Consider the following 27,168-nt stretch of genomic DNA (forward strand, 5'->3'; position numbering starts at 1 on the left):
GGTGAAGTTGAGTCAGAGATTTGTGCATGCAATCTGGAAAATCATTCGAGACTTCATTCTATAATACCTTGATGTTATTTGTTTACCATCGATCTCTAAAATTTGAATGTAGGCTTCCCACTTCATCATTAGAAGCCATAGAAATGCGATGATACTCGTGACGCCACTGTTTTGACAATGTTTTTCTTTTATTATACCAATTCTAGTCCCAATCTGTATCTCTTATTCTTGTTCTTTTGTTTTGTTTTTCTGTTTAATTTTTTTTTCCTTTTTCGTTGTGAAGTGACTCGGCCCTAAAGATAAGATTAACCCTTATAGTATAGCGTTAACATTCACAGTTATAGAGGAAGGTATCAGAATATTGTACCGTGAGGAGGTTAGAGAACTCGTCACTTGAGGTAATTCACCGTCACCAGAAGCGATTAGAAATACTAGTTTATGTTCATGTTTTAGTAGCGCACGACAATAACCTTGTCTAGATCATTATCTAGTACAAAGGTAGTTACGCAGACTCAATATGCCCTATTCTTGTTCTAGAAATTACTGCGAAGTAACTCATCAATAAAAGTACTTCAATTTATTTGAAGTAGTGGTGTGCGGCCACACTTCCCACGCTCTTGTTTGGGGCGTTTCTCAGGAAGGCGATCTACATTTCCGCTTCAAGCTAAGAACCATTCAGGTTTAAGGGTTTTTAGATCTTGTCTTAGATGATAGATATCCTACTGTGTGCATTAAATATGTATATTCTATACACTCCAGCTTGTGCTCCTAATAATAGTGACGCGCTAATGAGTATAGGCGCGGAGCGGCCTGGCGCCTGGCGCCTGCAAGGAGTGATGTCTCATGATTAGTAACACGGAATACCTTGTGAGAAGTGTGTGCCGAGACCGAGCGCTTCAAGGTGACTAACAGCGACATACATTTGTTTCTAGAACTTCAAGTCGGTATACGTATCCATCATAAGTTTGTTCCGAACATGGCCCTTTTCGTGTCATGCATTTGTAGAGGTGAGTGGTATGTTGTATATTTAAAAATGTTCAACCGAGTCGTAACTCAGTACCACTAATCGTGTAGGTCACTGTGGGTCAGTAACAAAGTGAATTCTTGCGCGTTGTTTTCTCACTGGCTATTGGTTACAGTCATCCGTCAAATTCTAGCCAAACGGGTGTATTTATTTCCCTGTTTTACATTAAGGCATAAGAACTCAACAAAAATAGAATGCATTTGAATGATACCATAACAAGCTTCGACGTTGTACATATCCACAAATATAGAAAAAAAAATAAAAAAATACGCTGAGAAAAAGTAAACGGGTACTAAATCTCTGGTTTTGAAGCAGAAACAGTTGTTTTCCTTTAAAATATAGAATAATTGACATCGTACAGTTGTATATTTAAGTTTATTACTAACCACTAATATGCCATTGAAGCATTCATAATATCAGATCTGATCACTTTGCCACCCGAATGTCACGATCACAATGCAACGCATGCGTTTTAGTGGCTCATCATATTGTACTTATCTTCATTGTGCATAGTTGATGTGTAGATGTAAGATAAACTGGGCGAGAAGACGATGTTTGAAGGGAGCTGATTTCTCGCTTTAAGGAATGCCTTCAGCGGGCCTCATTTTGCTCTATGATTAAGTCCATGCTACGTATAGGTTTTGCAATAAAAATCTATGTTTACCGACAAATAAACGCCGGAAAGCAACAACCACCGGTTCTGCAGTGTAAACTCTGTATTTCATACAATTTGCAGCACGTGTCAAAGGTGGAGTCAAAAGGGTAACACTTTTTTTATACCTTTTTTGTTTTATTTTTTTCTAGTCCATACCTTTCACCCTATGACCCCTACGCGTGACTAGCAACTAATTTCTCTTCACAAAATCATTCCCAAATCACACACTAAGATCACGAGAATAAAGGAAATGATCACCAACTAAAGAAACGCGTTACTGTTAAAAACAAATTCTCCTTGACAGAATCTTACGATAAATATGGAGAATAACATGGACAGTATGCATACTGATGTTAGATTGTAATCAGGGTTAAAAAAAAAAAAACTTTGGTGAGGCAGCTGTTGCTAAGGCGTTCCAAAGGGAAAAATAGAGGAAGATGCCGTGAATTTTCGCAGTTTTTAAAAACTTATTTTCATTAATAAGACATCACACGATTCTGAATTTTTCAAAAGTCTGACTTTTTGCCATGCAAAAGACCTCCTTCACCTTGGGCCAACTTGTACATAGCTGAACACCCTACTGTTAAGTTCAGTGAAATAGCACACGACAAATTTATACAGCCCTGAATATTTACAACCTTATTTAGATATCTTCTCACTCACAACATGCGTAGCCACTGATAGCAGACAATTTATATTCCATTCTGCACTTACGGATTTACGCGATAGTTGGAAATTACATGAGGGAAAGTGTTCATTGCGAACGTAACTGACTACAAAGACGTTATTATTAGAACTCTCCTCTATTTATAGAGCTAATCCTTAACTATTTTTGGTACATCTTGATGAGCTACTCAGTTACAAATTCGGACATCTAATTTCCATCGTTTGCTCGGCAACATTCATGCACAGAGCGAAGCAAAATCTAGGAGTTGTCATAAACGATTATTGTTCGCAAACGACCGAGCAACAGGTTGAATGTTAAATCCTCTACATTTATTCTATCTTAAACTTACTTTAAATCCAATGCATTGTAAATATTTTTTTTTTAGTTTGGCAGTTGATAAAATACTTCTGCGTCAATTTGCGTATTCCCAATAACGTTGGACCAGGCTATAGCTAATATATGATAATTTCAGTCAAACCAAAGTTGCCATGCGTTTTCTTTAAATATCCAAGCTTCTCCGGCAACTCAGCTGTTTCATGAGGATGGTCTGAAATGCCTAATTTCTCAATCTTAATCCATGTATGATCGGCAATTGACAAAAGAAGAGTCACAGCTGAGAAGTGTTTGGGGTGGCGCATGGGAAGGGCATTACAAAAACCAATTAGGAGCATGAATTTGGTTGATAATGCTATGACCAGGGTTTTATGAGACTTTTTATTTTCTTTGTTATAGTACCTATATAGATATAGAAAGGGTTTTCCAATATTCCTTCTTATAAGTGGAGTGATTTAATAAGGCTACCGAGAGTTTGAAATGAACGCTTGGCTAGGTTATTCCAATCACTAGAATAAAGTCATCGCTGAAGAAAACTTTCTTAGGGTACTCGACCACGATCACGTCAAACTCAGTCGATGGAAGAAAACATATCTGACAGGAAGTAGTGTAGTTTTTCATTGTTTGAGCGTATTGTACTGTACGTGGTGTTTATTATTAGTTTAAGTATTGTATCTTGAGCGCCCTAAGTGTTTTTAGGTATTGTTAGTTGTAAACAGTATGTCTTTGTTTGCAAATAAAAAAATAATGGCAAATCATAAAAAAAAATCGTTATTCACGCTAACCAAGAGAGAGAGACCAGGCCGAGCGCCTCTCTTCATCGGCGGCAGTGATGAATTCTTTTGCCTCGCCACACGAAGCAGTGTCCATCAGTTAATTAGCACTTTTAAGGTCAACTTGGTCTCGTTTGAACTCGGTTCAGTTTTTTCCGTCAGATTTTACCACTGTATACATTTTTTTCAATGTTTACATATAATACTAAATGTCATGACTGGACACCATTGAGCTCCCGGACGTGTACATTGGTACCTAGAGGACCTGGCTGGCAAAAACTGATTCATTACAGATGCACAAGATGAATCCTCGTTCGGTGCGTGCTGTAGGTTCTTCCACCCTTTCACCCACTTTATGCTTAGTTAAAGTAACCAAAGAGTCATATACTGATTTGAAATGAGCGTTAACCTCTGTATTCACCTCATTAGAGAGTTAATGTCCGATGACACTGAAATGATTTAAGTGTATATTAATTTACTTCTTCACCGTTATCACAAAGGTTATTAAAACTGTATCAAACTAAGAGCAAATAAGTTGTTGTCCGTTTTTACTAGAGAACTCCAGAATGTTTTATCACATTCGCCCTGTTTATCTATTATCAGATTGTCAAAATAAAGCGGATTACGTCTGTAGTTATAATTATTCACATAAATGCTGACTTGTTCGATTTGATAACTTGTCAAAACACAATTCTCAGCTTGCTTGTATCTTCATGGACCTAAAACTAAAGTGAAGTAACTTGTGGGAAATAAGTGTTAATGCTTGATATGTCAGTGCTTATCCAAATTTGGATTAATTTGCTTTTATTCTGTAGTGACCATTTCAATCCACGAGCCACATCACTCCAATTGAAAAGTGCTCAGGTGATCAAGTTGAAAATACGCAACTTCTATTTTAGGAAAATGAAATTCTAAAAATAACACTGTGCTTTTAAATGAAAATCACTTATTGCAAAGGAATAACAATAAGTTCCATGAAATTAAATTTTATGCGTTACAATTTGAAGAAGATAACAGTCGTAAGCTGATAAGGGATTGTTTTTTCTCAATTTGACTAGTTTTGGAGGCAATAAACACGTGCTTTAATCGCTAGCAGTAATTTTCACCAAAAATTGCTTTTGACCTGAGGCGTTAGAGTGATATTTGCTATGATTTTTTATTGAAATTTGAAGTTTTCCATGATGCACTAAGTTTTCTCACGGATATTGCAGATATTGAGTCTCAAAATGTCAACAGACAAAGAATCACGATGCCAAAAAGAGAAGTTTTATTAGTAAAAATCTTGTTCATAGAAAATTAATCCGCTTGAACGAAGTCATTCCGAGAAGTTGCCTTTGTGATCAAAGATAGACTGACCATGGAAAAGGAGGAAGGCTTAATTAAACTAAACTATACGTTAATGAGAAGGAAAGTTAATGTTTACAGTGTCTCCCTTGGCGACACCCATCATAATGTGATATGGGACTGCTATTGACGAAAGCCTCCCTGTGTTAGTCACGTTTCCGTAACTGGTTTAGACCAACTCCAGGAATTTTTGGGTGAAGCTACATTTTTAAACAATTCTTGATTTTTGGAGAGAATTGAAGAGTAACTGATGAAATCCGTCGTTGCGTTATTTAAAATTTGACGAACGCGATCGAATTGATTAGGGCCAGTCCCAACCCGACTTATTAGCTCCCGCAGTGCCTTATCAATACAGGTCAGTGGCTATTTATAGTGGAATCCTCGTCAAGAAAAATCGTGTTGAAGTTCATCGTGACTTTTCTTTCGTTTGTCGCGCTTTTGACCGGCTTTTGTTTCTTTTTCTATCCCTTTTCAGCTTGATTACACTTAAGGTATGTGATTTTGGTAAATAAGAACGAAATTTGCCATTTGTTACTTCTTCTCGCGTAGTTCATATGATGGTCATTTTGTTGCACTATCTACGGCATACTTCAGGCTAGGGCAGTCTGTTCGTCAATATTGTGGATTCCTTTTGTTTCGTGTCCCTGCTAGAGTTTTACATGTAGTTTACTCTAATTATATTGAAGACAAAGAAATCACTAACGACTTCAGAAGGTGTAATTTCGTTTCTTTCGCTTCGGGGTATAAGTAATTTACGATATTGCCTGAGATTCAGTCGTTAAAACTTCAAAAAATTGTCGAAGTAGGACCAATCTTAGGTTGACGGCTTGCGCTGCTTTCCTCGAGTGCTTTTTCGTACTTGAGTAGACATTTTATGTCATTTCATTGTGTCCATGTTGATTGGCAGTTAAATATTTGTGTAACAAATTTGCGGTGAGCACTAATGCATGCAAGCGGCGCGGCAACATCATAGTGGTATATTTGCCGAAAGGAAATTTCGTGACCTTTATTCGAGGTATTACGCGGTATTCTTTAAGGCTTAAAGTTTTAACGGGAAGGTTTAGCTTTGAAATTGTTCCATACGGACTCTTGCCCGAACTGACGGTAAGTGAGAGAGAGAGTTTGTCATGTTTATCTGTTAAATTTACGCTTACAGTTTGCGTTCTGATTGCAGCTATTAGTTTGTTTAGCTTTAAATAAATCAGCGGGAATGTTTTTAAAAACAACATTTCTTACTGCTGCTCTCCTGAAGAAAGCGAAGTAAAGTATTTTATTAGTTTGGCGACTTTCCGAAGTTTATTTAAACTTTTTGCTTGATATCAAATTTGAATCGATTGTTCTTGGTAAAAGAGGTATTTTCTGCATGACGGCTTAGTTCGAAAATCTACCAAATTATCCGGCTTGATGTCTTCAATTCTGCTCACTCATCGACTACCAAGATTTTATGAAATTAGCTATGATGTCTTCCGTATTCAACTTAATTCCCTTCGTAAGGAGCGGGAAAGAGCTTAATTACATCTATTTCTTAGCACAATAGGCTCTTTGTTCGGCGATTTGCACATTCTGCTGAGGAATTCATGGTTTGGTGTATGCCCTGAGGTCCATAGCAATGCTACACTTTTCTTAGATGCCTTTATCGACATGCATTTACTGATAACCTGTAATCTTCTTAAAATACTCAATGTGATTTCACCTTTGTTTAATAATAATTGAAGTTCTATCATTGTTAGCTAAACTTTGCTGTTTTTGTTTAAGTTTCCCCATGGGAAAATCATGAAAATAATTTGACTAAGAGGAACAATTAAAAGCATTTAACTTTGTAAAGTGTAAATTTGCATTGGCTTTATTTACAGGTTGATCATCTCTATTAATAATCTGACTTACAGTATTAGGTTTAAGTGACATGATCTCATGGTTTTGATCAAAGAAAGTGAAATGTATAGTGTAACTACTCAGTATGTAAGCCTAAATTCAGCTATGTGCAGCTATGTGGTGAAATGTTGATTCTTATTTTGTGTTTCATCCAAACTATTAGGTAGGTTTTTCTCTGATGATTCATTGTCTTGCTATCTCCTTATTGAATACATTCATTGTTCCACATTTAAGATTGGTTTTAATTTTTGGATGCACACAATTTCATTCCCCCATCTCTGTGGTGAATATTTTCATCCATTCATTATTTAATGTCACAAGATGAAGTGGTACCAGCAAGCAATTGAAAAATTGAGAAAGTATATTTTTCCTTATCTTCTTCTCATTGATGAATAGTGAGTAGAACACTTGAACATCTCAGTTTGCAGGACATTTTTTCTTTGAAGATTCATACATGTTTCTTGTCTAAGAATTGTTGTTACTTGCAATAAAAAACAAGATCAAAGAAGCTGTTACCATTCAAAAGCACCTCAGACAGTTCCAAGTTATGTCTACTTTCTTGGTGAATACAAAAAAACCTTACAGTAACAAATTTAGTATATTTTTACCTCAGTATTTTCTGAGGAACTGAGTGGTATGGCAATCCTTGATTTGAAGTATAGAGGAACTTAGCATTTTGTGAGCAAAAGTTTGATGTGCTTAATGAGAATTGATTGGACCAAAAATGAATAAAATTGTAAAGATCTTGCCACTTTTTATAAGTACCTTGTAGATGGAAGCTAAGAAATCACTCAGAAGTTTAGGGAATCGTTGTATACTTGGAAGTGATACTATTTTAAGACTGATAATGACCTTGTCAATTTCTCATCAAAGAGGTTTTGAGAAAACTATTCAAATGATTAAAATATTGTATGTATCTAGAAGTCAGAACACTGTTTGCCAAATTTTAAAAGTGCAATGGGTTTGTGAACATAAATTGTCCATAGGGTACAGTATATCTGAGAAAAGTTATTCAAAATTGGCTAAAAAAGATTTTGTTGGTGTATGTGTAAGCTATTCTGAAATAGTCATGACTGGCAGGAATGGGTTTGTAATTATTTAATAAACTGAAATGCTCTGAACAGAGAACCTACAATTCCTTTTTGAAAAAAGCAGTGTCAACTGACTTACTGATGACGTCAGTTTAAAGTTATGTTCAGAATAATGTGCAGATGTTGCATCTCAGTTTAATAAGAATTTGGTAGGGCTTCAATATTGATCAAGGAGTAGAAAGAAAGCTCTTTTGCCCTTGATTAGTTGGTGAGGTAACAAACTGGCATGAAAACTAGATGTAATACATTATCAAAGGGATTTCCTTGACAAGAACTTCAATTTTGGCTTTGTTTTGCACCACACTTAGTTGCCTCTTGCGTCAGTCAAAACATATTTACAAATGGATTGCAATATTGACTGTTTTGTCTGCTCTAAGTGATTTTTAGTCAACCACAGAAGTTTCCTGTAAACCATACACGCATTAGTATGACTTCATTTACCTCAAGTGTGACCATAGATAGTGTTTACATTACATAAGAAGCAGCTGGTTTTGTTTATTTGTTTTCATAGGGAGTTTTCTGTGAAGTTATATTGTTTGACTAGGACAAGTTTTGTCATAGTGCATTTCATGTGTGTTGGACCTATATTTTTTAAACTTGTTTTCTTGCAGGGCAAGGCTATGAGATATAGACAAGCAACAGTTTTTTGTGGTGCAGTACCTAGTTCTATCTGGGGACTATGCCTCTCATTGAGCCTGGAATGGAAATGGTATGTTATAATGAAACAAATAGGAAGATATAAGTACATAGTTTTGAAAAATATATCTATATGTTCATGACCACATTAGCTTACATTCCACTGCTTTTGAATGGAAAATAATCTTAAGATACTCGCTACTTATTTACCTTATTCTTCTCTACCTGAAATTTGTTGTGTTAAACCTGTAAATTCTCATTTACACAATAAACAGTTCCAAACTTGTGACCATACTGTATTTTCTCTGTAACTGTGGAGCCAACTTATGTGTTTTAATATGGCAGACTTGCAATGTTGTATGTTAACATAGAGCAAAACGTATCAAATACCTAAAAGTGACACGCAGTGAATTATCCCCTCTTTCTAAAATGTGTATCTATTTTTTCCAAAAATGATAATTCTGATGTGAATAGTCCACATATTCTTACTGAGTAGTGCCTAAGATCTAGATGTAAATGAGAATATGTGTCTGCTGAAGCAAATATCATTACCACAACAATGAAAACCACAAGACTAATTACATGTCATAGATAGATAAATGAGTTACCAACAAAGTTTAAGGGAATTATTATACATGTCCAACACACTGATGAAAGATTCACTACCTTTTTTATTTTAAGTGGTTGTTTTTATTCATATTAATGTTTCCATACAGCATTATCTTATTAGTCGAAAGAGTTTTTTTTTTCTTCCAGTGCACAAAAGGCACTCATTAATATTTTTTTCACCAAGTATTCAGTTTTAGAAACTGAATATTCATCTTATGTCCGTGTAAATGGTAGATGTATACCTCCACATTAGATAGTAATTGCTAAGTATTTGCTTTTACTATAAATAGCAACAGTAATGATTATACTAACTTCCAAGAGCATGCAGTTTGTATAGATCATGAAGGGGTTTGAAGAAAAGGAGTGCCCTGAAATAGTGCAGAGCATGGTTGTTGTTTATCCATGTTTTGATTTACATCTCCATTAAGTCCCACTAGTTAATACTAGTTATCCTATTGCAAGTCAGAAGTTAGCTGTACCTTTATGTAAGCTTGAATGTTTTTTATCTTTCAATCCACAGAAAGAACATGAGATTGTATTTGATTTAATTATCGCTACGGTGAGTTGTAATGAATGCATGAAATTGTGTGAAGAGTACAATTAGTTCTACCTGCTTCTTTTGCTAATGTTTTTCTTACTGTGACATGTATTAAAGATAAAAGACAACTGATACAGAAGTATTGGTACTCACAGGAAAACAGTCAATGTTAAATTGTATTGTATTAATTAGTATAAATATTATCAAAAATTGTTCAAGTCAAGTTTGGAAGATGGATTGCTCTACTAGTTGGTTGTTACACTGATTTATCACAACTCTCTGTTGTTTTTAGTTTGTTTGTTTGTTTTTACTTTTTTGACAAAAACTTTTTTCCCTTTATAACTTAACAGGCAAATCGGATCGACACCCAGAGAGCTGAATTTCCTCCAAGCAAGAAATCTCCATTTTTACCACTTTTGCCTTTGCCAGGGAAAGACAATCAACAGGAAACTGAAGAGGTCACTCAAAAATTTCTTGTTTAAATATTTTCCAGCTCAAGAAGATAATTCCCTTTATTAGGCTGAATGGTATATTACCACTGTCCATAAAGATTCAGATCTAGTCTGGAATACTAGATTAAAACCATTTCAAAGTGGAAAAATTTTTAAACTAAAACCTATCTGCAATAGGCCCGAAAAATTACCTTAAATCTTAAGTCACAGACCCTGGTGGCAAGAAATATGTATATATATATACTTTGTTACATCACCTCAACCTTAAAGATCATAAACATTACCTCCTAAATAATCTTGGGTCTGATATATGAGAGCCATGTACAGGATGTAAATGGCTATCTACTCTCTACTTCCCTATGGGTGTCCCAGTCACTTATTTCAACACTTATTTATGAAACTCATCCTGAAATCGGTCTTTAATGCAATGTTTTGTGTTCAAATTCTTTAGAGTGATACTTCAAAAGAAGAAGAGGAAGCAGAAGGTGACGACGAAGAGGAAGAGGAAGTCTTAAAAATGACGGATTTAGACCCTATTAAGGAGGTGACTTGTTTAAGCATTGCTCAGATATTTTATATATACACACACGCCCATTTTCAAAAATGGTGCAATTTGAAAAAAATATATGAAATATATACAACTTTTGTTTCCTCATCAAAAGACACTTTTTGATCAGAAAACAAAAGACATATATTTAATATATATTTTCAATATTGCAATGTTTTTGAAAACAGGTATATATATATATATTTCACTTTTAGCAAAATTAGTATTTCTACTTGCTTAGGATGCTTAGGGTTAGCAAATAAATGATATGTTGACATTTTGAGCTTTCCCAGTCAGTTTGATAATTTATAATTTGCTGGCTAGTTGTTCAGAAGGTTGACTGGATAAAGTGAACCATTACTCTCTATCTATCTTAATGTATTAATAATAAACATGAAAAAATGTGTATCTAATTAGCTGAAAACTAGTGCATTTTCATGTAACACAAGTGCAAAGTTATAATACAGGTGCAAAGTTGTAACATGAGTACAAACTACAAATAGTGGCCACACACTGTCAAAATTTTGACTGTCATGACTTTCTGGGATGCCTTTTCCATGTAAATTATTAATAAGTAGCAACTTGATTTATGTACAATTTGGTTTAAATAAGCCCTTGTAAAGCTTATTAACACTAAATTGCACTCGAAATCATGTTATTAACTATACAAATGTATTTTACTTGTCTGTATCACATATTGTATTCCTATTTGTTTGTAACATATATTTCATTCACATATTGTAGGTTTTGGCAGCTGGAGGACCATATCCATTAGTTGTTCTGCCTGTTGGAGGTGAATACTGGTTGGAGGGAAGCAACCACAGACATGTCAGCAATACAAATCACAGGGCTGTTGACTGCAGGATAGAGATGAATAATGTAATTCAAAGCTACAGAAGAGACTTCATGGGAAAGGTATTTTGTACTATGCTTCCTTACACCATGCTTGTTTGAAAAAAATTCTTTCTTGTATGTAGTGTTTCAAACACATAGGTAAGCAACTAAAAGTTTATGCACACTTTATCCACACTAATCCACACTTAAAACAAGTTGCAGTATGGTTTACTTAATTTGTTTTCTTGACTCACCGTATTAATGCCAGAATAGCTTTAATTGCAAAATGTATTAATTCTATTTAATTTCCAATGTTTGATTTATTGACATTTTAGGAACATCTGAACTTCATCTGTGATGATGAAAAACTTGGTCCTGTTATCTTATCAGTCAAGCAAGAAATTGAGAAACTTGATGGTTGTGATACCCAAGGATTCAGAGTCATTTTAAGGTTCATTTCCCTTTTCAAACTATTCTTGTTTTTGGTATTTGTTTTGGTTTTTTTAAATACAATACAGATTTTGATCTCATAGACACTTTTCAATGTGGTCATTTGCTAGGATGCTTTTGTTTGAACTAAAATACAGAATGTACTTCTACCTGGACAATTTTTAAATTTTTTTAATTGCAAGGTGTATTAATGTTTTCATGTATTTGATGTTACCCTTATCACTTATAATTGTAAATAATGTCATTATTTCCCTTGAAAATGTAAAATTCTAAAATATTAAAGCAGAATATTCCATTGTAAATCAAGGCTCTTCTTCAATTTGCCATTTTATTAGAACTGCTGAAAAGACCATTGCAGACATTTTACCAATAGAGAATGTGTCTGACAATCCAGGACCAAGAGAAATTGTTAGGGTGAGTAAACAATTACAAAACATGGAATGAAAGTATCATTAATTTTACATTCTTATCATTGTGTAGGTTGTGCTACAAAAGGCCTACTCAAAAACTTTTTTTGTTTTTTTGAAAGTTTTGGATAAACATAAGAATATATTACTGAAAGATGGCTAATTAGATGGCCAATATTAAATATTTTCAAGGAAAATATTTTTCCAATTTTCCTTTTAGTATCTTCTTGCTGAGGATGCAGACAATATAGATCATTTTCAAGTCTTAGCTCATCCAAAGGTAAAGTAACAAAATAAAACTGATGGTGCTTACAATAGTACACTGTGATATGTGAAAATGGTTTTGAAATGAGTCACTTGAAATTTATTTTGATTGTCTAACAAATATTATTTGAGTGACAAAGTGATATTTAACTGTGAGTCAGGGGTAGATTGTAGCAGTTTTGGTACTTTGCTTTGCCTTTGCCTCTTCTTTCTTGTGACATCTGTTTGTGTTACTCTCAGGCCTCAGAACTGATTGTCAAGTATGATGAACACAACCTGTCAAACTCTTTTAAATTTGGAGTTATATACCAGAAATATGGACAGGTAACAATTTAACAACATATGAATAGCAAATTATTTGAGAAGCTCAAGTAAAAATGCAAATAAAAATGTAGGTTATGTACATGTGTGGCAATAACTGAGATAACCATAATCTTCCAACGAACATTCATTCAACCTTTAGCACATTGTTAGTCTCTTTATGCAATGACTTTGAAGTGCTAAGATGTTAATTTCATTGTTCAATATTTTCAGACTACTGAAGAGGAGTACTTTTGCAATAGAACTCACAGTCCTGCCATGAATGAGTTCTTGGAGATGTTAGGCAATCAGGTGTGCCTCAGAAATTTCAAAGGGTGAGCTGTAAAACAAATTAACACACAAACTTTAAATATTGGTGAACTTGTGTGCATGTTCCACGGGTACAAGTTTTATCCAGACCTACTGATGATGTCTCCTTACAATACTACTGCTCCATTAAGCTTACAAGTTCACTGACTCAGTTGCTCATGTTATCTACATGTAGGTTACTTGTATGGGATGATGTTTGTAAAAGCCATTTCTTTCATGAATGATTAACTCAAATTTACATTTCGTTTTCATTATTTACAGGTTTCCTGGAGGCTTGGATGTGAAACATGGTCAGACAGGTGACACATCAGTACATACTGTGTTTGATTCCAAGTAAGAAATTTGAATTTTCTCATTACTCATAAGTAACTCTTTCCTTAATAATTTCATGTTTGAATCTCGTAATTCAAACGTTACGTACTTCACCCACCTTCTCCATGTGGAAACCTTGAGTTGACATTGTATACTACCCTACTTTGCCAAACCTCTGATATATGGGCTATGTAGTTAGACATATTTTACTCTATTGAGATATACACCTCATTCACAATTTTTTTTTAAGAGCGGTAAATTTATTTATACTCTGGGATTCACCTTTTTAGGGAGATCATGTTTCATGTTTCAACCTTACTGCCATTCAGCAGCGGAGACAGCCAACAGGTATGAAAACAACAACAACAACAAATTGACCTTTAGGACGTATTTTTTTGTAACCAATGACCAACTCCAGTGATGTAAGGCTGCCACACAACAACTGGATATATCTGCCTATTAGATGCACACTGTATGTTTAGCCGAATTTTTTTTTTACTTTTAAGGTTCAAAGAAAGAGGCATATTGGCAATGATATTGTTGCTATAGTTTTCCAGGTAAGCAGGAATTGTGGTTGGTTTCTCAAAGACCTTAAAATGGATTGTGTTAAACAGTCAAAACTACAGAAATGTTCGAAGATTGCTCAGTTTTTAACCTTTCTAAGCTATGTTGCAATTCTTTTAGGAGGAAAACACGCCATTTTCACCAGTTTCCATCCGATCGCATTTTCTACACGTCTTCATTGTTGTACAAGTCTTGGATCCGAACTCGAGCAACACAAGATACAAGGTAAAGTACACACATAAAGATTATTCCATGGAAAGCACGTACCAACGATTTTTATTTACGAGTTATGATGCATCAAAAAAACGAACGATTGAGCGCAGCGAACGAGTGGGTTTTTTTTCTATGCATCACGACGAGTGGATAAAAACTTTTCAAATACTTTCCATGGTATGATGTTTTTATTTCATACACATTGAGATTTTTCTTATTGACCGACACATTTCAAAGTTTGGAAGCTATTATTTTGTTGCCCTCCATGGTGAAGCACTATCGTTCGTGTCTCTGATTGGACGAACGATGTACTTTCACAGTTGTTCGTTCAGTGTGTACGAAATGAACGTAATTTAAAAAGTAATTAAAAGTAATCCAGGATTGTTTTTTGTTTTGCTTACTCTCTATGATTGAATCAGAAAACTGAAGGCAACTCTCTCAACCGAGCACATGAAAACTTAAGCCAATCGCAACTGGGTCACTCGCTTTTCCCACGCCACAAGCACTCCACCAATTTTTAACTGATATTTCGTTTGTTGTTGTATTTTGGGCTGATCCTTTTTTCTGTTTGGTTGTTGTAATTACTCTTGTTTTTTGTCGTTCGAAGCTTAATTTCGAGGTGTCCCTGTCCAGGCTACTGACTGACCAATCAACTTTTGTAACATTTTTCACCATTATCACTCCAGGTCTCCATCACAGCTCGTGAAGATGTGCCGCACTTTGGACCCAAACTTCCAAATCCTGCCGTCTTCAAGAAGGTTTGTTCACGATTAGCTTCTTGTTAAAACTTTGTCATAGCTTGAAGTATTGTGGAGGTTTTGTTCGGTCGAAAACTGAGGTTAAAGAGAACTTGTCACTAATTCTCCATCTTAATACCAGTGGGTGTATTTTCATCAAAAATTTCACCAGAGTAAGTTTTTCAAATACCTCTTTTAAGAAGGCATTTTGAGTATTTAAGTTATTTTTATGGTCATATGTTGGTTTCCAGGGTCCTGAATTTCGCAAGTTTTTGTTAACAAAACTCATAAATGCTGAACTGGCAGCTTACAACAGTGCTGAGTTCGCAAAGTTAGCGGTAAGTGTTAAACCTTAATACGCGATAATATGGAGGAAGCTAACTACTGTATTTCCCGGCTTTTGCACGGAGAGATTTTTTAGAAAGTTTTTTTTCATTCCTTTGCTTATTTATTTTCCAGGATCGAACGCGCACCACTCTTCTACGAGGACTAGCGGATGATTTAATCGAGAAGAACTCGCTGATACTTGATACAGTCGGAGAGGAGGTAAAATTGCAAGCAACGATCTACGTCCCAAGTCTTTTTTTTCTTTAAAGTAGTTGTGATACTACCTTTTTTCAAGCGCAGGTTAATGAAGCTTGTTTGGGCTCTTACGATACTTGCTATTATGCCCAGAAAACAAAAATACAATTGAGTTGTATTGCACAAAATAATTAAGAAAAATTAGCAGGAAAAAAAAGACAAGAGTTAATAACCTTAGTTTGATTTCACAAACCCAGATGAGGAACTGTGTTTGGATTGATATTTTAGGGTGGCTTAACCTGAACACTTGCCTCTAAATTTTCAGTACGAAAGGTGACATGATACTCATAAACGAATATTTTTTTTTTGAGAGTCACCTTTTTTCATTTTCGATGGTTGCAAAAATAATTTGAAGCGCTGTGAATGATCTGGCTGTTCCATTTGCAATGACACTCAGAGTTGTTTTGTTCTTGATCCTTTAGGCTCCACAGAAGGCCAAGCTATTATCATCTCTGAAAAAGGTATTACGTACAAGGAGTCAAGTGAGCCGCACCATGTCCATGCGGGAACCGCGCCCAAAACCAGATGATGTTGACTCAGATGACAATGCACCAAAGTCCTGGCATAAAAAGGTTGGAAACAACAGTACCTTTTTTGTTTTGGCTCTCTTTTTTTAATAAATCGCACTCTTTGGACTCACTGGCGTCCATCAGTAAACTTAAAGCGTTCTAGATATTACTGATTGACGACTTATACTTGATTTTCCTCCATCCAGGGTAAGGAAAGAAGGAAATCTGCACAAGGTTTGCTTTCTGCTAAAAAAGTCTCAAAGCCGCCCAAAAAGTAAGTGAGGAATCGCAATCATGTGGCAAGAAGTAGAAATACGTCGGCAATTATTATTATTATTATTATTAATTTTCTTGTGCGTATGAAACAAGTTATCGAGCCCAAATTCTATGTACTTTCAAACCCTAAGAGTGATACTCTCCTAACACACTTTTGCTGCTAAATAATCAACCATCAGTTGTTCCAAGTCATTTTTGTTCTCGTAGTTAACAGCAGTGCTGATTTATTGAAACAAAAGAAAATATTGAAATGGGAAAAGTGTGAAATCCTGCTCTTTAGACATAAACATAGCCACTTTTTTAATTGTTTTGATACTCAAACATGGCCGCCTGAACGAAGTTTTGCAACTATTTGGTGTATAGAGGAATTCCCTGTGGAGAGAGGTTGGTGTCATAAAGAGCTGATCTCCACGTGAGATTTTATCAACCAGTTATGTGGTAGTATCTTTGTCACAGTTATAAATGTTGATGTTTAGTCATTCGACCTGTTATTCTGTTTATTTTTTCTTTAATTGACTTGTTAAGTTTAAACACATAAGTTGACGTATCTTTTTACATTTTTTTCAGAGAAGTTAATCATGGTCGGTGTAAGAGTATGGAGTCGCTTCTGGTTCAAGAGCAGAGCAAGAACAATCCCATTTTTTACGCGGACGATTCCAGTTCAGAATCGAACACATCCGAGATGTCTCGACATCTTGACGAACCAGCGCATTCTCCAAGGAAACATAACTCTCGTTCACGAACACCTGAACCACGGGGACAAAAGAGTACGCCGGATTATAACAGTTCACCACGACTATCACCAAATTTGCCCCAAAGCATGGCGCATTCTCAATCTGTTCCTGCCCTAAAAAGTTACGATCGTTTACATAGGACTTCGACCAAAGTAACCGACAAATCGTCGCATTCACGAGTGTCTTACGAGGGGAGTTCGACTGCCGGCGAATATCAAGTTCGGTATGTTGGTGGATATCAATCGGGGCCCGAAAATGATCAGGATGAGTCAATACGACTGACTAATTACAATCGGTCTCCGTCACGTCACCGAAAGGGCCCCGAAGACCGCGGTAATGTGGATGTCAGTCATCAGCGGTCAAGTTCAAATGTTTCCGAAAACAGCACTGTTTCTACACAATCTTTCCACCAATCTCGAGAAGGAAGAGTTGAACGTGACGTTCCGTTGAATTTTAGTCGATCACCAACGAGTTCTCCTTATCTGCGGAGGAAAGCATCTGATATCCAAAACAATACCGTAAGCATACAGGCAGCTAGCACCGTTCCAGGTTCCGCGCAAAAGCAGAAGAAAACAGCCATCGTCTCACCCTTGCTGGATATGTCAGATAACAGGCCTCGCTCGGTTCCGCCTGGGCTGCTTATGTTTGATCCCACTGACCCGGAATCAGAGAGAATTGAACAGGTTTGTCATATTTGAAGGCTGCGATAACTTTGTCGTTCATATTCTATTGGTCTGTTACACGGAATCAAGAATGTCCACGATCAAATGGTCATTCTGCTTTTGGCGAATAATTTATGCACCCGTGCTAACCCGTGGTGGTTTCTGTAGGTGATGCAGGAAAGATCTCCGTCGCTGCCTAAATTGGACACTGAAACTTTAACTTCATCTGAGGATTTGTCCGTCAGTGGTAAGGAGTTTACTAGGTGCAATAAGGGAATATGCGTTATGTACCGAGCGGGAGGTCTATATTGGGAAAAAACTGTGCCCTGGGTCTTGAGTTCGTACTTCAGACTGAGGATGATTGTCAAAGAAAAATTATATGGTTTGCTTAAAACTTATATCATTGAATGTTTTCATGACTGGGTCTTTCAATTCGCCTAGAAATTTAATTTTATCTTTTCTAAGATATTCGCCTGATTCCAGTGTTCTGATTTGCTTTTTAGACACAGTCTTCAGACAAACGGAGATGCTTAAAAACGAAATTACAAGACTGAAATGCGAAAAGCTCGACCTAGCTCGGCAGAATGTGGTGAGTGTTTTTTTTTCCTCCAGGAGAGGGCAAATAATATGAACTAGATTCGTCAAGTCTTTAGTCTAAAGTATAGAGTTCATTAGTGTGCTTCATTGGAATAACAGGACTTTTTTCCTTTTGTATTAAGTTGTTGCAGCGTGAAGTTCGTTCCATCAAAGATAAATGCACCCAGCAAACCTTTGACTTGTACGAAGCCCGCTGTGAAATAGCCCGGCTAAGGTCCTTACTTCCAAGTGAGAATGTTCCCCCAAGGGACCCCTCCCCAATAGAAACTGTTACAGTGCGAGAGGGAAATATCTCTCCCAAGAGTAGTATTGCTCGAAGAGATGTGAATGCTGGAGTTTACGTTAGAGAAAGAGAGGGACAAGGGGAAATTCCTGCAAGAACTTCTTATCGACATACTCAACTTTGACAATGAAGTGTTGTAAAAAACTGGCTTATTCATCCTAGTTAATCGATGAAACATGCATACATACGTTACCAGGTCGTCTTATTATCCAATGTGGTGTTGGTACATTAAAGGTACATCAAGTGTTGATGTCCGCGCGATTAGTTTAACGATTTCTTAGGAAAGAATGAATGTTTTGCTTCCGTTAATACTACTTATCAACGAAGTTTAGATTAATCAGATGACAGCTTCTAATTCGATGCCTTTACTTTTTGTGATGAGTCTAATCATGTACAGATATTATGATCCATCAAATAGTTTTGCTGTAACTAGACTAGCTCTTAATTGTCAATGCGTTTCTCGCCAGTAAAATGGTTGCAAACATTTTGTTCCGTGCGCTGCGATTAATATTGAAGAATGATACACACAGAAGCCTCCATCTGGCATGAAAATATGTTCGTACGTTTGTTTTTGGACACAATCTGTTCCACAAAGCTCACAGTTTTCTTCGAGCTTGAGGAGAATGAAATGTGAGTGGACAAATACAGGAACATACTTTTGGAACCAAATGGAAGCTATTGTGGTAAAGTTTCCGCACAGCCCCATACTATTGTAAAACAAATCTGTTTTCCTAATGGAAATGTATTGTTTTTGTCATTGTTTTCTCTGTTCAAGAATTGAATGCATAATGTAGGATGAGGCTGTGCGGAAATTTTGCCGCTATTGTCTCTATAAGATTCAAATTGATATTTGGCTGTTGGAAACTACGGGAAAAAGACGAAAAATAATGCAAACAAATCCTTGTTATAGCCATAATTAGATGGCTTTGTTCAGCTAAAGACGGTGTCTGATTGCTCAGTCCGGATTCAAACAATAAAATTTTACAAATTGTACATGTTGATTATATTAAATTTCTTGAAGTAATGAATCTTTGTTATCGCCAGGAATTTTGACACGGTTATTTGTTTCACCGAAGACATACATTTTGATTTTCCATTTAAGAGATTCAGCTTTGGACTTGAAACCATTGACAGTTGAGCCTATGGCGAGGGGGAGCAAAGACAGCGCTTTAAGAAATGGTTGCAAAAGTGCACCTGAATATCCTGACGCAGGCCGCGAGGGAAGGGGGATTGGGACCTAAATCTTTACGTTTGCGTCATTTTGAAAACATCTAAACGTCACGCATGCTCGGTATTAAAAGTCCTCTGTCCTTATCTAACTAAATTACTCGGTTTTACCCCCAACATGTATTTCTAATGCTTATTGTATATACTTTTCGTACTCTATTTCGAATAGAAAGAAACTGAATGGCCTCTTTTTGGATTAGCTTTTCTGCGGAACTTAGAGGAATGAATAGGATAATTAAAGCGTTTATTTACTAGTTTTTTATTAGAATGGATAACAGAAAAATATATTTAATTTTGATTGCATGACTCTTAAAGTAACAATTTAAAGAGCAAAATCGTTTTGTTTTAAATGCAATATTGTCAATATTTTGTAAAATTTTGTAAATTCGTGTTTGTGTCTAAAAAAAAATCATTCGTGCCTTTTTTTTTTTGCGCTGACTATTGTAACTAGGTATATCATTAAAGCCAATAAATACATAGTAAGATTGATGCGAAACTGTAAGTAAACTGTTAAAATATAGATTGAGTGGAAAACTGATAATCAAGAATAAATCAGATATCAAGTAACTTTGTTTGTTTTCCTCGTATCTCCTCGAAATCGCGGTGTCCATGGAGTTCATATGACTGCAAGCGAGAATGGCTCGCTCCAAGCCTCCTCCTCCTAAGGGTTCGCTCCAAGCCTCTTTCAGACAGCACCCTTTTTGAAACAAATTGAGTTGAGTTGGCTGCCATACGGCCACGATACACCGAACATTCTTGTTTTATGATTGTTATCCAGCTTATAAAAAACAATTTTGAACAAGGACGCTATTTGGTTTTGTCTTAGGCTCGTGATCACAGCTTTCTGCCCTGTCCTATTTCTTTCGATACACTGGAAAGAGAAGGTTCGTAATGATTCCGGTTTACAAACTTCTTAGCTCAGCGTTTCGAGCACGATCCTTTTTTTCAAAAGTGAATCCGCTGTGAATCCGCTAAAGTCTTCCTTTACAAGCTACGTACACTCAACATTTGCACGATGCATTAATAGCAGTTTCCTTCTTGAACATTACTATATGATCAATATGAAACACCGAGGACTGTGGCTCGATGATAATTATTTGTAGACCCACTGGTTCCAATCGAAAGCCGGTCAATTCGGAAAAACTGGTTTCAGTTTTATTAAGAAATTATGAACGGTTTATAGTGTCATGACAGTTTCTTAGTTGGTGGAGCGAGCTTACAACGAGAGTTAAGTCAAGATTCAACGATAAGACTCAACCACGAATTTAAAACGAAACAATCAGTTGGTGTCTTGGAATCATTATAAACCAAAACAAAGATATGCAAAGTGAAAAACAACTGTTATCGGTCCATTGATAACCCGGAACTGATAGAAAAGGAATCATAACATTGTTTTTACCCAAACACTGTGGAGCCGCCAAATTACAAATAGTGATCAATTTAAAAAACAAATTTCTTCTTATCCCATCAGTGACAGATTCCAGTAGTTTATACATTCCACGCTCTATTCAATCTTAAAAAAAAAAATACAGGATTAGAGCAGTTCATTAGTTCGGCTGAAACAAGCGGCGATCTAATACATGCATAATCTGCAAACTTTTGTATCACGCCCGCAAGCCCTTCAAAAGGCTGACTTCATCGACCGTAAGCCATTATTATATTTTTTTTTTTTTAGAAAAATATATCACTTACAGGTGAAATTAAAAGAAATACTTAAAACTTCACCTTGAAGGAAAAAGGTAATGATGACGTTGATGCAAATATGCTAATAGTTTAGGAACAAGAAAATCATAACATGTTAAAAGAAAACATTGCTGATTACAGATATAACCGTGTCTTTGTTGCGAATCTAGTTGTATTGGAAGGAGTGAAGAACTGTTGAATTCCTTGGGAGTTGCAAAACCAGTTTGTTGTCCTGATCATGAAGATTTTAGCGAGTGCCATCGGTAGAATTTTTCTGTGTTGTGCCCTGATGTCTTACATGTCTTACTTGAGTCACGCTTCACCTCTGCGAGAAACGAAAGAAATAATGGTGAGAATTTTAATAATAGAGGCTTCGCGTCTTTTGTAAATACTTTTATAAATGTAGGCATTAACGCTGATGATATTTGATGCGATTTTTCATGACTGCTGACTAAAAAAGACTTTCATTTCGTTGCCGGGCTTTCTTTTCCTTTTTTTTTAGGATAACCCTGAGCTGACCGCCATCAGGAAAGAACGACTGATGCAGAGAACGCAAGATGCTCACACAAAGGTCTCCAAGGTATACTATAAATGACACGAGATGGAGTTCCAATACGGCATTGCAGTATTGCCTAAAATCTTCAAATAACTTTGAAATATTCTATCAACTCTCTTCGCAACAAAAACGATCTACTTCCCTTTGCAGTTTGTGCACAAGGTGTCGAAGATTAACCACAATGGAAAGCAAGTAATTTCTGCGATTTCAATAGCTCAAAAATTTCAAAGTTGTTTTCTTTTTATCTTTTTTGTTCAGTTAGTAAGTTAGATCTCCTACGCTACAAAGTACATTTTTTGTAGCGTTGACGCGCCACTGGAAAATCTGCCGTTTTGCTCTATTCATAAATTTCTTTGGCCTACCACGAGCTGTATAACAGAGCCACTATTTTACTTTGCCTGAGGTGACAAACATAAAAATATCTGAAAAAAATGACAAGTCATTTCTTCGAGGTACCATTAGAAGAAAAACAAAACGAAAAAGAACATTTTTCACCAATATCGAAAGAGAGCTTCTTGCAAAAATCAGGCACCACAACATGTACTACAAAGAATTAAGACAAGAAACCGGGTGCTAGCCCCTTATGAAGTCAAGCATAGTTTGACCGATAATCAAACAACCTATTGAGGGCATAAATGTGAAGGAAATTGAACCAATTGTTTGAATGACTTTGCAAAATTTAATTAAGTATCAACTTGACACGAGTTGTGGACAAAACAAGCTTCTACCCTCTAAAGAAACAAAGGAATCACAACTGTGAGCAAGGGAACAAGAATTAATACACGCTAAAGAAGTGCATGTGATTTAAGTGGGCTTTTGAAAATCAGGAAATGAAGTTTGATTGTTTATTTATGGAACTTTTGTTAGGTGGCTGATTATGAGAACTGCTGTATGTATTCATTTACGGTGCGTCAGTCGAAGTAATACATCGTTGAACAAATATTGCCTTGTTATCTATTCAGGATATTGCCGAGCGTCTGAAAAAGTTTAAGGACGAAACAGGAAAGATGCATAGTGGATCAGAAAGCGAGGACCCTGCAAAAGACTCTTGGATATACAAGGTAACACCAATAAGAACCATGATGAACGTCAAAAAAAAACATATATTACTTTGTAACCTGGAACGTGCGATGAACTGATTGGTGATTCGATTTCTGTTTTAATCAATGAATGTGTAGCATCTACGAAGAAGGCTTTCCTCGTTGGAGTCAAGTCTCACCAGGCTGGAAAACAGAGTGGACCGATCTAAAGTCCGATGTCACGAAAGAAACACCAACTGGGATGCGAAGTCCAATGCCCCCATAATGTATCTCGACAGGCAAAATGTTAAGTGCCCCTCCGACTATTTCTTGGCCAGTTTTCACCTGATAAGATGGGCAAACTATGATAATGCGAAGGTTCGATACAACTACCGCTGTTGTAAATTCGTTCTGTAAATTAGAGAACGTTGTATCATTTACAGTCTAATTGATGTATTGAGTATACAATTCACGTGTGAAAGTTTAAAAATAAAATTATAAGACTGTGAATTTTGTTGACTGTTTTCTTCTCTCATTTTGCTCTTTCGTGTGTGGATGTGTGATCTTTGCAATGTAATTGGTTCTCAACAAACCGATTTATTCACAAATTGCTCTCGTGCTTACTCCTGATTGCATTTTTTTTCCCAAGCAGAATGGGACACTAGGACGAACAATTACTCAAATACATAATTTTCATTTTATCTTATTTGCGACTGAATTCAAGTCTCGATTCAAGTCAAGAGCCTTAAAATGGGCAATTAAATCGTTCGGCAGAGAGTTTTGGTCTGATTTCATACTTGGGAATGAATTGAATCCTGCTTGTGCCGCGAACTCGGTCGATTTTGACCCATGAACAACAAAGACTAAAGATTTGCCACAAAATCAGTCTGGAAAAACTAATAATTTTCACTGATCACAGAACGACAATTTCCTATCGGTTCATATAGGTTTGAACTGAAAACAAAGAGGAAGTTAGATATTAAAAAGCACTGGAAGTAATATCAGAATTTTTATGTAGTCCTGGCCTTATATCACGACCAACCTCTTTTCAACCTTGTTTCTCCTAGAGATACCACAGGAACAATGCGCTTTCATCAGCTGTTTTACATACTGCCTAACACTGTGTGCCTTTGACCTTCCATTGTAACAAGCGTTGATGGGTTTTGGCATGTTATCGGGCTCAGTCAAAGCATGTGCATGATAAAGAGTTTTACTGAATACATTTTATTTGCGAGGATGACATTATTCATACAGTATTAGGTGCTGTCTATGTAAGTGGAAAACATGAGGATGTCTATTAAAGCCGGAACACCGCCAAGAAAAAAAAAAACCAAGGAAAGCTAAATGCATGAAAAATAGTAAAAAAAAAACCAAATATTTTGAGCTGGCTCGTATCGTGAGGGAGTTACGACCGCTTGAAACAACAATGCCAACTCTGAAGGCTTAAGTTACAGAGACTGAAAAGAGCTTACGCCGTGTAACTGATGATTCTGAACGTCTAACGAATAATGATGAACCCATCAAAAACGTAAGCGCTGTTTATTTTTTTTAATTGCTTGCAATTTGTAAGTGAAGGGATGAAACTTGCTTGTTAACAGCCCTACCAAAAGCACCGTGAACAACGAAAAATCCTTTTCAGTAAACATGGCTAAACATGCCAATAAAGGTCAATAGAGATGCACTGTTCGAAAACGTTTTTTTACCACAATTGGTTGTAATACCGCAATCTGATCGGCTGCTCGCGTGAAAGTGTTAAGTAATGCCGTTATCAGCTCTCAAACATGAATTCACTCGAAAATTTTGACGTCGATATTGAGGTAAAAAAACAAATTGACAGTGGTTTAGCGTGATCTGTACTCTTCGTCATCAGTGTCAAAATTTTTCTACAACATCTTGACCATTGTGATAACGAATACCGTTGTCGACAAAAGTACAGACCACGCTAAACCACTGTCGATTTGTAAATTGTCCTGCACCTGGTTCCCAAATGTACGATTTAGCGCCAAGTGAAGGTGGAAATTAACTGATTGCTTAACTTCCAAGCATATTTTCGTGGCAAATGGAAATTATTTATTTCACTCCGTGACGACGCGTAGATAGGAGCCGGCTATACCAACTTACATCCAACAGGCGCCAATATCAAATTCTCGGCGCTAAAAGTTTCAATTTGAAATGACCAAAAATCCGTTTCACTTTCGGCCGCCGAGACGGCAAAACAATCTTACAGGACATGTAAACCCATAAAAAGTTCATTTTCTTTTCAAATAGATGTTTAGTAAATATATCAAGTACACCAAAGGTACCATTTGTTTTTTCTCAAAAGTCCATTTTCACTTTGTAAAAGCTCTTCCAAATTCGAAACATTCGCCATCTTGGAACCTCCAAAGTTTCGTTTTATAATCGCGTGAGACACGAAGGAGTCTTTTCCACAGCCGTTGTTTGCCGGTCTCGTCATGATTTTTTTACTTACAATTTGCCTCAATATATTCAATTTTTTCACGATGGTAAAGCGTTGTGTCGTCCAGTTTTGTGCTGATTCAAACAAAACTGGGCATACAATGCAAACATTTCCGAATGACGGAAATTTGAAAGGACAATTTGTGAAATTTGTTTAAGTGAAAATAGCCGATTTCGTCGAGCCGTTCGAACATTCCGTTGTTTTTAGCAGTCATTTTTCTTCCTGGTGCTGTACCGACGATTCAGGCCCTGTCAGAAGCAAATTATTCGGAAGTATAAAAACGACCCATACATACAATAGAAGACGAGGATTCGGAAGGGCCAACCGAACTGAGAAAGAAGTTGAGCTCTTCAAAAGAGGTTAACAGAGAAAGTACAAAATCGATTTACGTGGAAGCCTTTCGCTAATTAAACAACAACAGCTTTATTGGTTCTCTAAAAACATCTTTTTTCTCATCTAATGAAAGATTATGGGGAAGCCAGTTGTTCGGGAGCCAGCGCTGAGCCCATAAAAGACACTGCGTGATCTGTCTTAACCTTTGCCTGAATTCGAAACACGTATTAAAGAAAGAGAATTCGTTGATGTCGGTCTGTAATAACATTTCCTGGAATTTTGTTGATTCGATATAAAAAATTCTATACAGGATCCCATAATCAACCGGCTTTATGTTCTATAAGGGAATCCATGCCAGCCCCACTTGCTTCCTTTGAGAAACCCTGTAGAGAAACAGCATAAGAATTTGTGTCACGGTTTTCACAGCTGTGAAAGTACATTCAAAGGTCAGTAGGACAATATTTATCATTTTGAGTAGAACTTAAAAGATTCCGATTTCAGCTTGCAAAACTACCTTTTCAGTATTTCAAATCGAAGCAAACACAAACAGGGTTGGATAATTATGAAGGCCACACAAGGAAATATACACGTTACAACTTGTTTATCGATGAAAATGCTTCGGAGATGAAGGAAAGCAAAACACTTATTTGTCATAAAGAACGGGCACAACCGCCAGTGCTGTAAGACATGAATAACTAAGATCTGCATTAACATGTACCTTTTTTTTCTCTCAAAGGTTTGGCGGTTTTAATCCAATGTAAGACGATCCAAAATCCGATGGAAAAGTGTTGCGAATATTGTTTACCGCACAAGATGTCACAGCGACTCTGAAATGTTTGCCGAGATAATCCCAACGAATAAGCTATCTGTATGCAATTTAGCGAAATTTCTTGCCAGGAAAGAAGCGAAAAACAACTTGCTGTAGTATTGTATTATTAAATCAATGACAGAAACAACTCAAGTAAATCGATCTCAAAATGTAAAACAAAACAGATGAAACAGAAAACATTTAGCTTACTCGCCGGTGTGATTATCTGTGCCTTACTGCTGCCTGTACGCGTAATAGGCCGTCTCCAGCACCCAGACATCGAGGCAAATTGACTGAAAACCTGGATGCTCAGTGATACAACTTATCTGGGTTTCAGGCCCTTGCTCCTTTACTTTTTGCCACAATTACCCGATCTCCGTACAGCAAACACTTTCATGAGTTGTCGGCATTGGCAGACAAGTTCCATACTCGCACCTTTGATAATATTATATAAAACACCCTCTGAAGCTCAGGTTTAAAAAGTTTCTG

At 36.4% G+C, this 27,168-nt stretch overlaps 2 protein-coding genes across 4 annotated transcripts; both read left to right on the top strand.

The window, feature by feature from the left end:
• The first annotated feature begins 848 nt into the window (after positions 1–848).
• LOC131796896 (rap1 GTPase-activating protein 1) lies at positions 849–19,619 on the top strand. Of its 3 annotated transcripts, none has more exons than XM_059114506.2 (24): positions 849–1,007; positions 8,371–8,468; positions 9,525–9,563; positions 9,893–10,000; positions 10,446–10,538; positions 11,286–11,456; positions 11,711–11,826; positions 12,161–12,239; positions 12,453–12,512; positions 12,737–12,820; positions 13,031–13,131; positions 13,388–13,459; positions 13,729–13,786; positions 13,945–13,995; positions 14,123–14,227; positions 14,902–14,973; positions 15,204–15,290; positions 15,412–15,498; positions 15,957–16,106; positions 16,250–16,317; positions 16,887–17,736; positions 17,884–17,962; positions 18,219–18,304; positions 18,435–19,619. In XM_059114506.2, the coding sequence occupies exons 2-24, from the start codon at positions 8,439–8,441 to the stop codon at positions 18,717–18,719; spliced, it is 2,931 nt and encodes a 976-aa protein (XP_058970489.2). In that variant the 5' UTR covers positions 849–1,007; positions 8,371–8,438; the 3' UTR covers positions 18,720–19,619. The 3 variants fall into 3 exon arrangements, with proteins under 3 accessions (XP_058970489.2, XP_058970488.2, XP_066028281.1); XM_059114505.2 differs by lacking the exon at positions 849–1,007 and adding an exon at positions 5,163–5,287; XM_066172184.1 differs by lacking the exon at positions 849–1,007 and adding an exon at positions 5,765–5,900.
• Positions 19,620–21,643: 2,024 nt separating this feature from the next.
• LOC131796944 (uncharacterized) lies at positions 21,644–23,590 on the top strand. Its single transcript, XM_059114568.2, has 4 exons — positions 21,644–21,854; positions 22,008–22,085; positions 23,024–23,122; positions 23,240–23,590. The coding sequence occupies exons 1-4, from the start codon at positions 21,744–21,746 to the stop codon at positions 23,495–23,497; spliced, it is 546 nt and encodes a 181-aa protein (XP_058970551.2). The 5' UTR covers positions 21,644–21,743; the 3' UTR covers positions 23,498–23,590.
• The last annotated feature ends 3,578 nt before the right edge of the window (positions 23,591–27,168 follow it).

Source organism: Pocillopora verrucosa, chromosome 9 (assembly GCF_036669915.1).
Source record: "Pocillopora verrucosa isolate sample1 chromosome 9, ASM3666991v2, whole genome shotgun sequence".
NCBI classification, from domain to species: Eukaryota; Metazoa; Cnidaria; class Anthozoa; order Scleractinia; family Pocilloporidae; genus Pocillopora; species Pocillopora verrucosa.